Source organism: Phascolarctos cinereus, unplaced genomic scaffold, assembly GCF_003287225.1.
Source record: "Phascolarctos cinereus isolate Bilbo 61053 unplaced genomic scaffold, phaCin_HiC Scaffold_3;HRSCAF=262, whole genome shotgun sequence".
NCBI lineage: Eukaryota > Metazoa > Chordata > Mammalia > Diprotodontia > Phascolarctidae > Phascolarctos > Phascolarctos cinereus.
This window is the reverse complement of record NW_027555736.1, coordinates 115684921-115704938: the sequence shown is the minus strand read 5'-3', so window position 1 is coordinate 115704938 and position 20018 is coordinate 115684921. Positions and strand designations below refer to the sequence as shown.

At 39.4% G+C, this 20018-nt stretch overlaps 1 protein-coding gene across 4 annotated transcripts in view; it reads left to right on the top strand.

Moving 5' to 3' along the window:
* The window catches only part of ARNT2 (aryl hydrocarbon receptor nuclear translocator 2), a 267900-nt gene that overhangs the window by 234703 nt on the left and 13179 nt on the right, over positions 1–20018 (top strand). For 3 of the 4 annotated variants that reach the window (XM_078151115.1, XM_078151114.1, XM_078151113.1), the window contains 4 exons: positions 9217–9289; positions 10154–10277; positions 14143–14208; positions 16126–16225. In XM_078151115.1, the coding sequence (XP_078007241.1) occupies positions 9217–9289; positions 10154–10277; positions 14143–14208; positions 16126–16225 (363 nt within the window). The remainder of the gene's footprint in view (positions 1–9216; positions 9290–10153; positions 10278–14142; positions 14209–16125; positions 16226–20018) is intronic. The other variant, XM_020965854.2, reaches the window with a different exon arrangement.

Here is a 20018-nt window from a genome sequence, read left to right as displayed (position 1 = left end):
TTAAAAATCCATTAGTTTCCTTTGTAGTTGAGCCATTTCTGGCAATGGTCTTAGACTGCAATAGTTCTCTGTAGTCTCATCATTTTTATTCTACAGGCAGAAAAAGAAATCAGTCCTGCCCACATATCATCTGTATTTTCAGCATAAGTTCTGATCATTACTATCTTTTTCTCCAGATGAGAGCTATTTTTCTATCAGCTTTCAATTCCATGATCTGCAAAGCCATGCAGTAGCATCAAGTCCACAATTCACTCTTAAGAAACTTTGTTTAGCATTATATTGAAATCAAAGCACTTGTATATCTATCTGTTTAACCTACAGGCCTTATCTAAAAAAGGAAATGAGGTTAATTTAAATGATTAATTCCTAACCCATGTTGGCTCCTAGTGATCAGTTCATTCTTTTCTAAATACCCATATATTTAATAGTGTGTTCTAGAAATTTGGGGATTTATGATAAATTTGGCAATTCCCAGGTTCTGCCCTTTTCTCTTTTTTGGGAATCAGCATAATATTTTCTCATTCCTAGAGGCAGATGGTGGCACTGTAAATTCAACATTGGGCCTGGAGCCGGGAAGACCTGAGTTTAAATTCAGCCTTAGAACTTACTGGTTGCATGACCCTGGGCAAGTCTGTTTGCATCTGGAATGCTAATAATAATAATAATAATAATAATAATAATAATAATAATAATAATAATAATAATAATAGCGCTTAACCTAGCAGAGTTGTTGTGATAATCAAATGAGATAATCTTTCTAAAGGCACTCAGCACAGTGCCTGACACATAGTATATACTATCTGAATGCTTGTCCATCCTCCCCACATTTCTATTCTTTTGTTGCCTCCTTTGTTATCCAACTCCAGCTTTCTAGGGTTCTAGGAATACCATCAGTGGGTGCCATTGATGTAACATTTGAAATTTCTTTTAGTGCCTAAAATCTAATACTTTTCTATCTAACAAGCTTTCTTCTTTAATTTTTTTTCTTCATCCTTTGAAGGTAGTGCTTTTGCTATTCCTGACTTCAAGAGGATGCTTAAATTTATTCATTAAACACTAATTCTTCTTGATCTATGATGCCTATGGAATAAATGTGTGTCAGGTGAATGTTAAAGAATATTGATTTCCTTTAAAACTCCTGGGACAGAGAGGACAGGTTGATAGGTTGGCAAGGGGAAAGTGTATATGTGTATATATGTGTGTGCACACGGATACATGCATTTGGGGTTGGGGGGTTAGGGATAAAGGTTTGGCACTTGTGACTAGGAGTGACTAGTTAATGTAAAATACCAGAGTAGCCTGGTTCAGTCTCCTTATTCTGCATTTCTTTTGCATCTGCTGTCAGTAAACCCTTCACTATTAGCTATGCATGGTTTCTCTTGCTTAGGAATGTACAGGCATTCCATGGTTTATTTTTTTATAATGTTGCAATAAAAAAGTTTAAGGAGCCCCCTACAGTGCTCTTCTCAGCATGAGGAAACCTCCCAGAACAGTGCCTTATGTCCCATGGCCACTCAACAAAAGAAGTGCAAACAAATGGACTCCAGGCCCAGGAAACTGGTGTCCTGACTGTGGTGAGAGTCAATTTCTTGCAGTTCAACAAGGCAGTTCAGCTGGAGAGGTGGAGGACCTTGTTTCCCTCAGTGTCAACCCCACATAGAACCAGCGCCAAGAATAAAAATCTTTCAAGTTCAGATTGTTGGATGGAAGACAATTTCTGAGCTCTGTGAGATTTAAGTTGTTTTTAATTCCCTTAGTTGTCCTAGAGGCATACAAGAAGCACTCATTGTACAATGTAGGCTCACTTTGAGCTAGCAAAACACTTTTAAAATTAAATATTTTCTCCTAATATAACTGGTTAAAAAAATGGAAAACTGGTAGAGAGAAGTTTAAAATGTTAGTAATAATGCCAACCACAAGCAGATTCCATAAGCAGGCTTTTTCCTGGTACTTTGAATAGAGAATATCCATGAATAAATCAATGAAAAAGTGTAACTAAGAGCTTACTTTGTGCCAAGCACTGTGCTAAGTGCTCAGAATACAAACAAAAAAGCAAAGAGAGTTTCTGCCACTCCACAAGTTTAAATGATAATAGGAATAGAGAATACACAGGGCAGGGCAGTGGGCAGGAAAGGGTTTTTGGTTTAGAAAATTAGGGGGATAATTAGCAGAACTATGTGGAAGTAGACTGACATGGAACCATATGGAAGTAAATTGACAAGTACTTTCCAGTAAAGATGCCAGGACTGATTTGATTATGGTTCCAGAGCTAGAAAAAGGGGGACCATGGGAGAGAGTCTGGCCTCTGGCCAGAAGATGTCTGAGTGAAATGAACCATGGAAAGAGGAGCCAGCCTAGTTATAGTGGACCCAGGAGACACTCACTAATGCCACCAGCCTTCCATTGGTGGAGCCCCCGAGTTAGAGCTTCTAGTCTGAAGGGTTAAGTCCTCCAGAACACAGCTTGAAGTTATAAGTGGAAGAATATATGGAAAGCTCCTGATTTCTCTGACCTGCAGGCCGGGTATTATAAAGCTTCATAAAGTAACTCTCCATGGGTTCATGGAATCACAAAATGTTAGAGATGGAGGAAGCTTCAAGATCCCTTAATGTAATCCTTAGAGTAAAGTCCAAGGGAGGGAAGTGACTTGGCCAAAGTCATATAGTTTGTAGGTGGTACATTTGGGACTATCTCCTGACTCCACATCTAGTGTTCTTTCCACTATATCAGTCTACCTGGAATGAGTGGAGAATTTGTTTCTCTAAGCCCCAGAAATTGAAGTTGTTTCCTTTGTGTATCTGTAAAGGCTATACTGATGTACCTACAGAATTTGAATGGGGAAATTATCATGTACAAAGAAAATGCACCACAATCCAAAGTTAGGCTTTATTCTGAATATATTTGAACTAAAAAAAATATTCAGTGTGTATTCTAGGCTTGCATATAACATTAATCTAGACTGTATTCTTGAAAAGTTGAATTTGTAAAAATCTTTTTTGAGGTGGAAAAAGCTTAAGGTACCTAAATGTGAAAAAAGGATTCTCTATTATTCAGCAAAGCTCTGTATTACATGGAATGGATAGAAAGTGATGTCTTTTCATTTTACTGGGATTTAACTACGTTTCATTCAGATTATAAAAGGAACAGGAAGACCACAAAAGATTTGGTTTGCATTGCACCCCAAAAACTTGGCATATGATGTATCGTTTAGTGGAAAATTCAACAACAAAAACCTTATTTATGCTATTTCAGCACATCTCTGCTGTTGTTTTCTTGCTCTAGAAATTTGGTATGTTCTAAATATGACCTTGATATTTTCCCAAGTAGGACATTGAAAGGGATTGGATTTTTTATGGACTTGCTCACTTTTTAAATGGGGTAAGGAGAAGGTGGAACAGGAGAGGGCAGGCTGTCATTAACTAACTGATAGCAAACAAACCCTAAAAGCTGGGTATATAAATGCAAAAGTGAGATGGTCCTTGCCCTCAAATAGCTCACACCCTAATAGAAGAGATACCACATATAGGAGAGTGATAGTCAAGAAGTGTTTGGGTTTGGAAAGATACAGGAATGGTAAATGGAGCCAGAGGGGAGTTCCATGACATGCCCTTTCCAGGGAAAATGGCACTCTTCTGAGTCCTTGAGAATTAGCAGGGCAAATGTCAAGAAGATGACTGGGGCCAGATAGATATACTGTCATATATTTTTGTTTAAAAACTGCGTGTTCTGATGGAAAATGCTATCCACATCCAGAGAAAGAATTATAGAGTCTGAATGCAGATTGAAGCATATTCTTTTCTCTCTTTTTTTTTTGTTTTTTCTTTCTTGTGGTTTTTCCCGTTTGTTCTAATTCTTTTTTCACAAGATGACTAATGTGGAAATATGTTTAATGTGATTGTACATGTATAGCCTATATCAGATTGCATGTCATCTTGGGGAGGGTGGAGGAGAGGGAAGGAGGAAAATTTAGAACTCAAAATCTTATAAAAGTGAATGTTGAAAACTAAAAATAAATAAATTTAAATGTTAAAGAAAATAAATAAAATTAATATTTTTTTCTGAAATGAGTAAAATTTTAAAAGGGACAGCTCCTTCAAAAACGGCTGCTGACAAGGTCTGTATCAGAAGTCAGAAAGCAAAATTGCAGAAGTGAACAAAAAAACAATTATGTGTTCATTTCAGGCTTCTTGATCAGAGGGAGAATTGAGTGACTTACTTGGAAGCCGATTTCAATGAAATCTCCTTTCCTTTTGGAAGAGGACTTCCGTAGGAATTTACACTGTAGAAAAATGGTGTGGTAGAATATGGAAAGAGCCTTAGGCTGCAAATATAATACCTGGCTCCAAGGCCCAATCCCAGCTGTTATTAACTAAGTAGAGAAGTCATGGGATCTCTCTAAGTCTCAGTCACTGCAGATGGGGATGCTAATATAACATATATTTCACAGCGTGGTTGTGAGGAAAATGCTTTGTAGATCATTAATTTACCTCATCTGTAAGTTTGTTTTTTGTTTTTGTTTTGGTGAGGCAACTGGGGTTAAGCGACTTGCCCAGAGTCACACAGCCTAGTGAGTGTCAAGTGTTTGGTCTGAGGTCAGATTTGAACTCGGGTCCTCCTGACTCCAGGGCCAGTGCTCTATCCACTGTGCCACCTAGCTGCCCCTCATTTGTAAGTTTGAAGTAAGTTTATGGTTCATATCAAAGATCTGTGGTTTGATCAGTGGTGCTATTCTCTGTGGCTAAACCTAAAAGGATTTGTTCTGTGAAGTTTGGATTCAGTCCAAAGGCTGCCCTTGAGGACCTAGAAGGACACGTGTGGCCTTGAAGCCACAGATTCCCCACCCCTGGGCTAAACCATAAAGCATCATAGAAAGTATGAGTTATTGTTATTATTATTATTTTTATTATCATCAGCCCTTAATGCATGTATACGGTGGGCACAACTGCTGATAAAAAGCCTTGAAAGTTCCTGATCCCTACACTAGACAAATTCTTTTCAGTTACCTCTATTTATAAGCCTCCATTGTAGCACAGCATATAGAGCACTTGGTTCCTGAACCAAGAGAACCTGAGTGGAAAACCAGCCTCAGATATGTACCAGCTATATGACCCTGGATGAGTCACTCTACCTCCATCTGTCTCTCTCTTTCCTCATTTGTAAAATGGGGATAATAATAGCACCTCCCTCCAAGGGTTGTGAGGATAAAGTGAGATGACATTTGCAAAGCTTTAAGGCGCTAGTATTATTAGCAGGTTGTTATTGGCCAGTCAGTGGGACCTAATTGGGCTCGAAGTTTTTGACTGTGCGGGTTGGAGGGCAGAACAGCTCCACGGGGGAATAGTAACCTTCATCCAGAAAACTTTCTTGGGAATGATGTTGACATTTGTCAGTTTCTCTTTTTGCTTTTAGGATCAGGAAAGGAGATGAGGCAGTACTAAATGTGTAGAGAATCCTTCTGGAGTCCTGCCTGGATGGGAGATGGATCAAGACTCCCTTCTAGAGACAGGCTGATTGTAAACCATATTCCAGTAACCTAAGTAATGATCCCCTATCTCTAGCCTTGTCTCTAGTAACCTTACACCAGACATTCTTAACCTTTTTGTGTGTTGCATAACTCTTTGACAGTCTGAGGAAGCCTAGGAATCTCTTCTCAGAAGAATGTCTTTAAATGAACAAAATAAAATGTGTAGGATTATAAAGGAAGCTAATTATATAAAAATACAGTTATCAAAATATTTTAAAAACAAATTCACAGACCCCCCCCCAGGTTAAGGACTCCTGATTTACAGAGAAATTGCTGACCCCCTCATCTTGAATTTAATTTATATTTAATAAGGGGATTGGATTTCGGAGCCCTCCAAGGGTATGTGTTCCTGTTAGCTTCCTTCTCAACTCTAAGCTTTTACTGATTAGGGGACTTTGACATTGAAAGATTAGGTAAATTAAACATCGTTATTTTTATTATCGGGTGTCTTTGATCAGAGGTGTCAAACTCACAGCCTGCAGGAACTAGATTAAATTGCAGTTGGGAGATAGTTAACAAAATAAATAAAAATGCAAGATAGATTAATGTTACTTTGTTGTTTTCTAAGTCAACATATAGACCTCAGGGATCACTTTCTATTTGAGTTTGATGGACTGGACTGGGTAGTAATAGGTATGATGCTGCTGCCCTGTTCTAATAGTTCTCCTGACCCATTTGGGTGGTCTGGGCTTATTCCCTTTTGGGTTTTTTGGGGGGCTAGGCAGTGGGGTTAAGTGACTTGCCCAGGGTCACACAGCTAGTAAGTGTTATGTGTCTGAGGCAGGATTTGAACTCAGGTCCTCCTGAATCCAGGGCCAGTGCTCTATCCACTGCGCCACCTACCTGCCCCCGGTGTGCGCTTGTTCTCAAGAGTTAACTTTAACTTGAAATCTAGTTGCATTTGTAGGAACTACCTTTGAGGGTAGAGCTAGAAGGCAGTCTGTTAAATCAAGAAAGTTATTGTGGAGTGAGAAGCCTATTTAGAGAATCTGAGGAGTATATTGTTAAGTTTTTCACAACCAGCTCTTGAAAAAAAATCTATGCAAGACATGTTTTTAAGTCTAATCTGCATTATTAATATTTTTTAAGGCTAGACCATCAACAAAATGATAAATCAAGTCTTGATTTGTAGTGCTTGCTGCTTCCTGACATGTAAATGTTGACACTAAAAATTTAACTCTGGAGCTGACTCCAGCACAACCCCTGAAAGGACTTGGGGCAACATAGAAGGGGGAAAATGGTATCTGTTATCCTGTGCCTGAGACATAGTCAACCTGCTGGCTTATCCCCATCACCATTGTTGCTTCCTGTTCCCCCAAAATAAAAAGATAGATAGATAGATAGATAGATAGATAGATAGATAGATAGATAGATAGATAGATAGATGCATGCTTTGGTAGATTTACTATCTCATTGGCATCAGGTACTCCCTCCACTGATTAAGATTGCAACTCATTTATGCCTCCACATCTTGTACAATTCTTGTACATGCCCTCCCTTAGCTTCTCTGTGGAAGAACTACCAAAGCACTGGAGGCCTTCCTTTGGGTCTGTTAATATTTGGTGGATGTCAGTACAACCTTACGTTGTCCATCTCTTCTATTTCCCCGTTTTGCTGCATTTAACCAACATTCCTCCTTTTCCAGGAATATGCATCATGAACGATATCTTCTATACTCCTTCTTGTGTACTGGTCATAGTTAGTAATATGCTACATGGTACTACACAAGTAACATGCTTAGACCACCCGTACATTGAAATAAAAAGGTCACTGGGGGCCAAACCAGAGCAGGTATTTAAGCTAAAAGGGCTAGATGCTAAGGGCTAATGTGGCTACCTTACAACTTGAAGCTTATGACAATTGTCTTGAAGATCATAGAAGGTAAGATGTTAGGACAGGTTGGGATTTCAGAGCCTTGTAGGCTGTAAAAGCCATAGGCAGAGGGCCCTTAGGCTCTTACCATTTGGCTCTTGCTTCAGGCATTAAAACCTCACATTTTATAACTAGGAGAATGTCGTTGCTGAGTCATTTCCATTGGGCCCAATTCTTCGTGACTCTGTTTTCTTGGCAGGGATGTTAGAGTGGTTTGCTATTTACTTCTCCAGCTCTTTTTACAGATGAGGAAACTGAGGCAAACAGGGTTAAGTGATTTGCCCAGGGTTGCATAGCTAGTAAACATCTGAGGCCAGATTTGAACTCAGGAAGATGATTCTTTCTGACTCCAGACCTGGTGTTCTATCCCCTGTGCCACCTACATGTCCAGGATAGTGGTTAGAGATATCAATAAAATTTTATTTTAAAAACCACAAAGAAGAACGTTACTGGTAAGTAAATAATATAGACAATAAATGACATAGAAAACTTGAGGAAGCAGTGGTCAGTGTGGATCTGGAAAGGTCTGACAGTGATACTGAGCTGTCCCATGAAAGAGGAGTAGGATTTCTGTTGGCTAAAAGCATGAGCAGATATCATTTTGGAAAAATGTGAAATACAGTGCGGGATGAAATGTGGTTTTTTTTAAAAATGCTATGTGATTCTTTAACTTAGTGAAGGCATAAAAATTACCATAATTGTATTTCAATAATTCAAAAGATCAGTGATTCTTCAGTGTGGCTGCTCCCTTCCCTAATAATATAGATTGTAGGGGCAGCTAAATGGTGCAGTAGGTAGAGCACCGGCCCTGGAGTCAGGAGGACCTGAGTTCAAATTTGGCCTCGGACACATGGTACTCACTAGCTGTGTGACCCTGGACAAGTCACTTAACCCCAATTGCCTTACAAACAAACAAATAAAACAAAACAAAACCATATAAAAATAATAATATAGATTGTACACCTTCCACGCTTTAGTATATAGTCTTCTTCAGTTCATATAGTCCAAAAAAATTCATCATTTGGTGTCTAACCTTCTGATGAAAGCAATTATTTTATATTAATTCACAAAAAAGGGTTGGGTTGATTATAGTTTTCACCAAACTTGCCAGTGATCTGCTAGACTCTGTAGGATACCAAGTGACTTAACCTATAAAAGAGAAAGAATAGGCTAAGGCTAATAAAAATGGGATATTCTAAATTTCAATATGAGCCTGTGATTTGAAGAATATTGCCACGTTCTCCTTCCCCACTGTTCTAGAAAGAAGTGTGGCTCAGTGGAAAGAACACTGGATTTGAAGTCAGAGAACCTTCGTTTGATTCCTAGCCTTGCCATTATTATCTGTATGTCTTGATATAAGCTACTTAGTCTTACTGAAACTCAGTTTCTTCCTCTATGAAATGGGGGAGTTGGGATTAAGTGACCTCTGAGGTCCCTTCAGGATCTAAGTCTATGATCCTATGACTTTAGTCCTTTAAACAAAAAAGGATTCTCAATGTAGTTATATGGAAAATGAAGGCGTAATTCAGAATATATGCTTTTAAGAAGTTTTTCGCTGCAGGAGAGTGATTCTTGTCTTTGTTTATCTTTGTTGGGAGGAAAGAAAAAGTTCAGAGTTTACAAGATACCTGTCCTTTGACTTCCTGGAAGAAAAATAAAGTCTTACCATGTTGAGGAACAGAGGAAGTTATAATCAATTTCCAAATGCACCTTTTCTAATAATAACAATAGCAGCTACCATTTATATAGCCCATTTAAGGCTTACACATATTATCTCATTTTATATTTTTCATAACTCTTATTTCCCTCCATGTTTACAGACAACTTCAGCAACAGCAGGCCGAACTTGAAGTACACCAGAGAGATGGATTGTCGTCATATGACTTATCTCAGGTGAATTTTGATATAGCTCTTTATTGATCTTTAAAGCAGTGATGGAACACCTCCAAGCTGTATGTCAGAATCATTCCTATACTTAAGTTTTATCTTTCCTAAGGGATGATATTGCTTTGGCCACCCTTATTGTGCCAGAGAATGATTTTCTTCTGGTAGGGTACTCTGGCAGTACCATTCAGAAGTGAACCATCACAGATTTAAAGATTGGAGCAGATGAAGAACTGGAAACACTAGTGAATCATCTCACTTGTGTTTCCAGTAATAAGGGTAACAACAATTGCTTAATGTGAAGTCCAAGCAAAGTGCTACAAAACAATTTTTATCTTCCCACATTAGAATCTACTTAGCACCTCATTTGCACAACTTTATCTCTTCTGTCTTCCCTTTTTCCATATCTCTCTGCCTAATCATATATTTCTTTTTCCTCTTCTCCCTCCATCTCTCTCTGTTCTCTCTCCTCTACTCCCATCTGCACTTTTAAACTGACTGCACACAACATGGAACCGAAGTGTCTCTTTTGAGTATTTGTTGTATTTATAACTTTGTGTTCCCACTTCATAATTTTAAAAGTAAACAAACTGAGCATTTGGTCTTTTTCTCTCTAAGGGGGAAAAACATACATGAAGCTGTTTTTCTTAATCCTTTGTTTCCCTTACTTGACTATGAGTTTTTCCTGTGGGTAAATAGCGTTCAGGAAAAAAAAATATTCTTGACAATTGTTTAAAGAATAAAATAATACCAATGTCCAGAAGAAGGATCAACCTAAGGACAAAGAATTGACAATTGTTAGTAGCCACTATAGAGAGATTGTCTGTGTCAAGTTATAGGAATGTTGTCATTTTCTTTCTTATATTTTAATAGGTACCCGTCCCGAATATACCAGCTAATGTTCACGAGACCGGAAAGCCAGTAGAAAAGGCAGACACAATCTTTTCCCAAGAAAGAGATCCTCGGTTTGCAGAGATGTTTGCAGGAATAGCTGCGTGTAAGTGGCCATTAGAATTCTTTTTTATTTAATTTTATTTTTGTAAGCAATAACTGTTAGAAGAGCTATCACTGGTGACTCAGAATTCTGCTCCTAGAAAGCACAAGATGTGACCATAAAGTTCATTCTCCACTTAAAACAGTAAGATGACCATAACTTTTCATTAGGAATGGGGGAAAAAATGGATGGAGAATTTGAATCTCTCACAATCGGTACTTTTTGTTTTGGCTGCCTGGCCAGATAAACAAATAACCAAGGTTTTCAAAAGAAAGTTACAAGGGATAGTTTATTCGTCATCACAGCTGGCCAGATTTACAGCTTTGTTGGGTACCCTTCAAATAGCAACGGGGATAATTAAATTGGTTAGAATCTTCCATGGATTTTCTCAAGTCACTTGAGGTGAGAGCAGTTGTCCAATAGGACCAGCTGTGAAGCAAAGATTTGCTATAGCTTGACAGCTCCAGAGATGGTTTTAAGGAAACTCCCAGGCAAAAATTCTTCAGTTTTATGGATGTCAGCAAGATTTGCTCAGATCAGGGGGGAAAGCCATCCTTCTGCTTCAGCACTGGAGTTCTTGTGTGACAAGGACAAATTAGTGCTGTCTTTTTGCCAAATTAGTTTTCCAAAGACCATGCCACATTTCCTTTTTTTTTTTTTTGGAGAAAAAAAAATAAAAGATGGTTTTATATGTTGTTGTTGTTGTTTGGGAGATTTGGGAATCTTTATTTTGGGGGCTAGTTCTCTTCTTCCCTTTTGACACCAAAGTCTCTCTTTTTTCATCATCTCTTTTGGCTTTTTTTTTTTAAATAAACTCTGCTAAGTAGGTTGGAATGAAGGAGGAGATTCCCCATAGGGTCTCCCAGCAGGGGGCAGAGTTCCGGCCATGAGACATCCACACAACTTGACCTTTCCTTAACTGCCTGATCCCCATCACTTCTGTTATGTTTATTTGCTTGAAGGATTGAATGTTCTGGGACTTCTCCTGTTGTGAGAAAGGAACCCAAGCAGGGCAACTCAACTCCCACCCCAGGCTCCGGAGCCTGAAATGACAGGAGTCCAAGCAGGGTGGTTCAATTCTCTCCCCAGGCTCCGGAGCTTGAACCAGGACACTCTTGCTATAGTGGGGCTTCCAGAAATTCTGACACTGGAAGAGAATGGGTGGGGTCTCAGAGCCCAGCAGGCTCTCGGTTCAGCTGGAGGGCAAACCCCAGATTCTGATGAGTGCCAGTGTTCTTATATTCTACCCCAGTACAAGCTACAGTTTCTAAGACTGGTGCTGAGAGAACAGCTCATGAAACCTAATCAGGTGTTCTTAATTATTTGTTTAAGACTAAGAAGAGAAGTTTTCCCAGAAGACATGTGATAAAATGTCGAATAAAAATAAGAGGGAAGCTTTGAGTGTACATAGCTTTGGTACTTCTGACCTTAAAACTTTTTCCTCCTTGTAGTTTTATTTTTTTATTGGAAAAAAATTAGGGAAAAAAAAACTGGGTTGCAATAAAGGGCCAAAATCTTATTTCAGATCATAGGATTTAGAGCATGAAGTGACCTTTGAGATTATCTGTCTCAAACCTACTACCCACCTGTTTGACAAATTAGGAAATTAATGGTCAAGGGGAATCAAATTGCCCAAAATTATATAAGTAGTAAATAAAAGATCCAGGACTGAACTGTAGCCCTGATTCCAAATCTAGTGCTGAATCTGAAAGCCAGCACTATTTACAGGAAAGACTCACAAAATGCGTAATACTTCAGCGTACACAGAAATGTACTCTATTACCACACACGTGGTCCAGTTAAAAGAGCACCGAATGGAAGTCAGAGGGCCGACATCAAGCCGAGGTGTTAGTACCTAGTTACCCATAAGACCTTGGAGAAGTTGTCATAATGATGGTAGTTGTAATCATAGTCGTAATAGTAGTAATAATGAGATAACATTTCTAAGTGCTTAGCATGGTGCCTGGCACATAGTAATAGTAGATGTTATATAAATGTTAGGTGGTAGTAGTAGTAGTAGTAGTAGTAGTAATAGTAGTAGTTGTAGTAGTAGTAGAATATTATAAAGTGCTGAGCATAGTGCCTGGCACGTAGTAGGTCCTATATAAATGTTAGCTAGAAGTAGTAGTAATAGTAGTAGTAGTAGTAGTAGTAGTAGTAGTAGTAGTAGTAGTAGTGGTGGTGGTAAAACATTTATCTTATAGCATTTACATATACCACTTTTAAGGTTTTCAAAGTGCTTTACATGTTATCTTCACAGCAACTCTATGAGATAAATGCTATTATTATCTTCATTTTACAGATGCAAAAACTGAAGCTCAGAGGTTATAACTCATTTGTAAAAGTGAGGTGTAGGACTTCACAATCTCTGAAATCCTTTTTAGCTCTAGATAACAGTAGAGATTTAGAAGTGAAAAGGACCTTAGTCCAACCCCTCATTTTACAGATGAAGAAATTGAGGCACAGAGAGAGAGGTTAAGTCACTTTCCCAAGTGATTCCAGGTAAATTGGAGAGGTTAATAGCAGAGAGCCCCAATGTGCAAAGTTTTTTGGATGGGAAAATAGGAGAAATGAGGCCTGGAATTTTTACTAATATATGAAAGTGTATCTATTAGATCTTCAGACACTTTTTTTTTTCTTTTGCAATGACCCTGGAATTAGAAGAACCAGATTCAGGGGCCAATTCTGTCACTAATTTGAACTGACCAAAAGTCACTTAACCTTTCTGAGCCTCACCTTTCCTAATCTGTAAAATGAGGATAATACATTCAGTACCCACCTCAAGGAGTTGTTCTTAGGAAAACATTTTTTCTTTTTGGCTAGGCAATGGGGTTAAGTGACTTGTCCCACACAGCTAGTTAAGTGTTATGTGTGTGAGGCTGGATTTGAACTCAGGTCCTCCTGAATCCAGGGCTAGTGCTGCATCCACTGTGCCACCTAGCTGCCCCTAGGAAAACTCTTAAAGCACTTTATAAATATGGATTTACTGTTATTGCACCCAAAGTTTCAGGCCTTTTATTCTCACAAACTAGATTCTCAAAGGATAAAACCAAGTTGTATTTGTTAAAGATTACATATTGATATTAAGTGCCATAGTAAGTGGAATTATCAAATTATAATGCTAGAAAAATAAGTAGCAATTACTTATAGCACTTTAGGAATTACAAAGCACTTTATAACTATCTCATTTGATCCCTACAACAACCCTGGGAGGTAGATGCTTTTATTATTCCCCATTTCACAGATGAAGAAACTGAAGCAGGCATTAAGTGAAGTGACTTACCCAAGGTCACACAGCTAGTAAGTATCTAAGGCTGGATTTGAACTCAGGTCTTCCTGACTTCAGGTTCAGAATGCTATTCACTGAGCCATGTTTCAACAATTCAATAAACATGTATTAAGCTTGCTTCTATTATGTGGTAGGTGCTGAGGATACCAAGAAGAAATGAAAGAGGTGATCCAGCCCTCATAGAGGCTGCAGCCTAAAAGATTATATCTAACCCATCTGGCTTTGTTAGATGTCCATCTGGCTTGTAAAATTTTCTAGGAAAGTTACTCTTTAGTCTCCACTGATAGCCCAGTGTGGAAGCGCAGAGGTCCACTATTGCTTATTCATGACACACAGACTTGAGAGATTGTCTGTTCGGGCCATAACTACCTGAGATTTGAGGGGGAGAAGTTTTTTCTGGGTTTGGATCAGTCAGAGTTTAGAAATGAGAATTAAGGGTCCAAAGAAGTGCTCTCAACTGCTCTGAAGGGAAAGCCAGAATCCCTATTCATTCATTTCAATCCTGTCTCACTCTTTGTGACCCCATTTGGGATTTTCTTGGCAAAGATCCTGGAATGATTTTGGCATTTCTTTCTCCAGCTCATTTTACAGATGAGGAAACTGAGGCAAACAGAGTGAAGCGACTTGCACAGGGTCACAGAGCTAGTAAGTATCTGAGTCCAGATTTGAACTCAGGTCTTCCTGATTTCAGACCCAATGCTATCCACTGTGCTGTCTCTACCCCACAAGAATTTAGTACCATAGAATTGAGATCCAGGAGGGGCCTAAGAGGTCATTTAGTTAAGCCCCCTCATTTTCTGCATGGGGAAACGTAGGACCGCAGAGGTTAAGTGATTTGGCCAATGCTACTCAGGTGGTAAGTAGCAGTGATAGCATTCAAACTTCAGGGGGATCCCAAAGCAAACTCGTTCTTGGAACAGCAAGCGCGAGAGAGAGCGAGGCCTGCCTGAGGCATCTGGAGCAGCTGTGTTTCATGATCCATGGGGCAGTCTGGGAAGACTTGGTTTCTAGAAGTACCTTAGGGTTGGAGATATGGACCTGATGTTGAAACACAATCATCCACAGATACACCAAACCTCTCATTAGTAAGAAGGGGGGAATAAAATAGCACTGTGTTTGCCCTGGTTTTCTCATCATGACATTTGGCTTTTTTCTCAGTTTTTTCCCTTGCAACTAATTTAAATCCCTGCCACTACAATAGGCAAATTTTCCTTGGTTCTTGTTTCAGCTGAGACTGTCAAGAACCTCCCTTTTCTGTATAAGGTTGTTCCTGCATTTAAAGAAAACTATTAATGATCCTTATCCTTATATTTCTTTTCCTTTCTCTGGGCAGATTTGATTATGTACATATATGTAGGATTATTTCATCCATGCTGGAATTCTCTAACACTAAGTGGCAGCTAGGTGGCGCAATGGATAGAGTACACCAGGCCTGGAGTCAGAAAAACTCATCTTCCTGAGTTCAAATCTGGCCTTAGACACTTCCTAGCTGTGTGACCCTGGGCAAGTCACATAACCCTGTTTGCATCGGTTTCCTCATTTGTAAAATGAGTTGGAGAAGGAAATGGCAAACTACTCCAGTGTTTTTGCCAAGAAAACCCAAATGGGGTCACAAAGAGTCGGAAACAACTGAACAACTAACACTAACCATGAACTATAACAGTTTCTTTAGTGGGGGAAAATATCATCCTGCTGTGGCCAGTCTGGTGATGAGCCTTTCCAAACTTAGTTATGCTGGTCCTCAGATGAGAGTCTCATTGTTCAGTGCTGGACCCAAAACAAAACCTTTCCTGTCTAGTGGGACTTCATACCACAATGCCATAGACTTAAAAAAACCCAGGGTCACTTTCATGCCATAGTGAAGCATTGGGTTAGGACTTTGGTGGAGATTGAATGGTACATGCCGGAGTTTTAGTCATGGGAATAGATTCAAATCCAAGGCACTGTGTCACCTTGGGCAAAGTCAAGTCATCTCTCTATGCATCAGTTTCCTGATCTATTAAATGGAGGGATTGAACAAGGTGACCTCAAAGGCTGTTTCTAGCTCTAAATCTATGTACCTGTGATCATATATAATGAAGGGAAGTAGGATGCAAAGACAAAAAAGCAACAGATTGAGACAGTCCCCAGTTATGGTACCCTCAGATCAACTCTTCCCTTCTCTAACACTGGTCGAGTGCCTGTGGAGTGCAAAGCCCTGTACTAAATGCTGTGAATGAAAACAGAGGGTACTATCCCTCTTATCAGAGATTTTCTAGCCTGTCTTAGGAAGTAGAACACACACTGAATAACAGGATTGTGTGTAGGAGTGTAAAGAGAGGTGAGACCCCCGAGATACAGGAGTCGGGGGCATAGGGAAGAAGGGGAGGAGGATCTTGCACGGCCACATCCTAAAAAGCAGAGACAGCATCACGTGAAGATGGTCACCTCTCAGGCTAAGTGCATCCTGTGTTTTCTTGAGAGTAATATCTTGTATCACTCCATCTCCATCCTCAGCTCTGGGGTGCCAGGCAAGGGGTCATTTTATTGCTCTCCTGTAATAGTCTTCCTTGGTTTTCCTAGCGGAGAAAAAAATGATGGCTTCTGCCTCAGCAGCTGGGAACCAGCAGCTTTACTCACAAGGAAGCCCGTTCCAGCCAGGCCACTCAGGAAAGGCATTCAGGTAAGAGGAAGAGCAGGGCTTTGGGTCAGAAGTCCATTTTTTCTTATAAATTTGGCCAGGCTTGTTAACTGGCCCAGAGTGACAGCAAGTGGCTTCTTCTTGAGGTGGGTTTCATGTTTGCTTGCTTTTTTTTTTTGATGCCTGTATTTCTGACCTTTGAATGCAAACAGGGACATGGTAATTAGTGATTTACTTGTAGATATTTGGTGTTTTGTTCTGTTGTTCAGTCATTTCAGTCATGTCCCACTCTCCATGACCCCATCTGGGGTTTTCTCAGCAAAAACACTGGACATTTTGCCACTTCCTTCTCCAGCTCAATTTACAGCTGAGTAACTGAGGCAAACAGTGACTTGCACAGGGTCCTATAGCTAGTAAGTGTCTGAGGCCAGATTTGAACTCAGGAGGATGAGTCTTCTTGACTTTAGGCCTGACACACTATCCACTGAGCCACCTAGGTGTTTGGTATTACTGAATCTTTTTCCTTCTGTCTGAAAGCAGTTTGCAAAGAGGCTGTGCCATTACCTACTCCGGATAATGATGCAAGGAGGTCAATATTGCAGCAATTATATGCTTCTGTATATTCCATAACTTGATACCATTCTAGACTGTAATTAGTGCCATCTTTTGGCAGAATTCATGACCTTGGATAGGGACAAAACCGGAAATCCTGTAGGTAAACCTTACAAAATTACAGGTTTTAACATGCATCTCCAACTCGCCCTGAAGGTTTCCAGGTCACTTATTATTGTACCTTCTTTATCATCAACAAATATTTATTAAGAACCTACAATTCGCTGCTCAGTGGACTACAAAGCATAATCCCTGATCTCTGGGAGCTTACAAACTAATTAAAGAGATAAAACATGAATAAAAAGAGATGAATAAAAAAGGCAAGGTAACATCTTATTCACAATCTGTCTTCTAAACCTACCACTGAACTACAACTGCTTTTTCCAAGGTTACCAGTGATCCCTTACTTGCCAAACCCAATGCCTTCTCTTGGTCACCAGCTTTCTAAATCAAGAGTTTGACCAGTTGACCAACCATTATTCCCAGATACTCTTCCTCCCTGGGTTTTTGTGACATTTCTCTCTTGTTTCTCCTAGCTATCCTCAGTCTCCTTTTCTGGATCATCATTCCTGTCCCACTCCCTATCCATGGGTATATCTCAGGGGTCTGTCTGGGACCTTTTTCTGTTCTTTCTCTAGTCTCTCAGTAATCTCCCCAGCTCCCAAATTTCATTTCATTCTATGCAAATGTCTCCCTCATCTCCATATCCAACCTCCATCTCTCTCTTGAGCTCCAGACACACTTAACCAACCAGCTGCCAGATTTCTCCATCTAAATGTTCTATTGGCCACTCAGCATATCCAAAACATAACTCATTATCTTCCCCCCAAAATCCAACTATTGTTCTTAACTTCCCTGCTTCTGTCAAGGGCACCACCATCCTTATGGGAGCTGAGATTTGCTACATTAGAATCATGCTTGGCTTTTATTGGCCCCCTTCTCTCACTCCAACTCCATCTGTCCAGTTGGCTAAGTCTTGTCAATTCCATTTCCATACCACACCTCATATTTATTCCCTTCTTTCCACTCACAGGGTCATTAATTGTGCTCAGGCTCTTATTACCTCTCATTTGCACTGCTTACATAGTCTCCAGTCTCCATTCTAAAGTACAATTCTAATCATGTCGCTCTTCTTCTCAAGAAACTTCAGTGGCTCCTTTCCACTGATAGAATAAAGTTCAAACTCATCTTTTGGTGGGGGACATTGAAAGCCTTCATTGTCTGAATCCAGTCTATCATTCTAGACTAGGAGTGGGGGACCTGCAGCTTAGAAAGATCAATCTGATGATAATATGCAGGATGGGCTAAAAAGGGTGGAAACTGAAAGTAAGGCTAATTAGGAGGCTGTTGCAGCCATAAGATAATAAAATCTTACCTAAATCTAGAGCTGGAAGAAACCTCAGAGGCCATCTAAGCAAACCCTTTTATTTTACCGATGAAAAAACTGAGGTTGAGGGAGATTGGGTATTTATCCAAGGTCACAAAAGTAGTATTACGAGTGAGATTTGAACCTAGCTCCAGACAGTGAACAATGAGGTGAAGAGAGCCTGGATTGAGTCATGTTGATAATGGCAATGGAAAAGAAGGGATGACTATAAAAATCATTGTGAAATAAGCATCCAAGAGACTTCATGACTGACAGAATGAGGACGTTAGGGAAGATGTTCAGTCTAAGTGCCTCGAAAGAGAGTGGTATCATTGACAGAAATAGGGAAGGCTAGATAGAAGAAAGCCTGGTTTGAAGGGAAAGACAGGTTTTAAACCTTTATCTTTCATTGCAACTGCCTCTTAGAAATACAGGCCTATTATCCTAGAGAATAGATATGAAAGCATTCTTCAAACAGATGAAAGCATTATAGACATGCATGGTAGCACTATATATCCTAGAAAACATGCTTTTGATATAATACAGAGCGCATCTGTTCTTGGCTGAGTCTCTTCTGAACTAGGTATGTTGTAATAGAGCAACCAGAAACCAGAACTGGGTCAAAGAGAAACTTCCTCTGGGCTCTTGACATTCCTCATTTCCTTTAGCAAATGGCTAATCTTTCTGTCCTGCATAAAAGAAAAAAGCAGCGCTGGCTCTCCTCCCTGTGGTGTGGTGGAAGAAGAAATGAATGAGAGTGAAACTGAAAGGCCCCAACCACACAGAGTCATGGCTTGGAGAATCTTTTTTCATTGGGCTTTCTTGCATTTGATAGAACAGTCACATAATGTGACAATACTGTCAGATTTACATTGGGTTTTTTTTATGTGGAAGGAAAAAATAGGAAGTGATTTAGTAAATTTGATGTAGAATTAGCTAATTTGAATATTGGAATTGTGCTTCACACTGTTATCAGAAGGAAGCATTTTTAAGTAATCAGTGCAAAAATGTTTATGTTTAGCAAGAAAGTTGGAAAGAATATCTAACTCCAACACCATCACCCTCTTTAGAGAGATAAACACTGATCCTAAGAAATAGCCCAGAAGGCATTCCTTAGCACAATTAATAAAATTATAATATTCAATTAAGTAGGCTATTATTGAGTAGTCATAATAATAATTGACTTATTTAGCACTTTGTTTTGCAAAGCGTTTTATATACATTATCTCATTGGCTCATTATCTCATTTATTATTAATCAATCAATCAGATCAACAAGCATTTGTGACTGCTATATAAGGCACTGTGCTTGGGATACAAAGGCAAAAATGAAATAGTCCCTGCCCTCACAGAACTGAAATTCAAAGGGAGAGACAACATATATACAAATAAGTACATTTAGAACTTACACAACATAAATCCAGTGCTTCAAACAGTGCCTGGTACACAGTAAATGCTTAATAAATGTTTATTGGATGACTTCAGGAACAAAAGAACTAAGTGTTTGGAAAAATCAAGAAACGCTTCAGGTAGAAGGTGGTGGTAGAGCTAAGTCTTGAAGTAAATAAGAGATTCTCAGAGGAGAAAGTGAGGAGATAGTTTGCATCATGGGGGACAGCCAGCACTAAATGGGGATATGAAATATGGGGTGCGTTATATGAGAAATTATATAATAATAGCTGAAATTTATGTAGTGCTTACTGTGTGCCAGGCATTGTGCTAAGTGCTCTACAATTACTATCTCATTTGATCCTCACAAGAACACTCAGAGGTAGGTGGTTTTATTATCCCCATTTCACAAATGAGGAGACTGAGGCAAACAGAGGTTAAGTAACTTGCCCATGGACTCACAGCTATG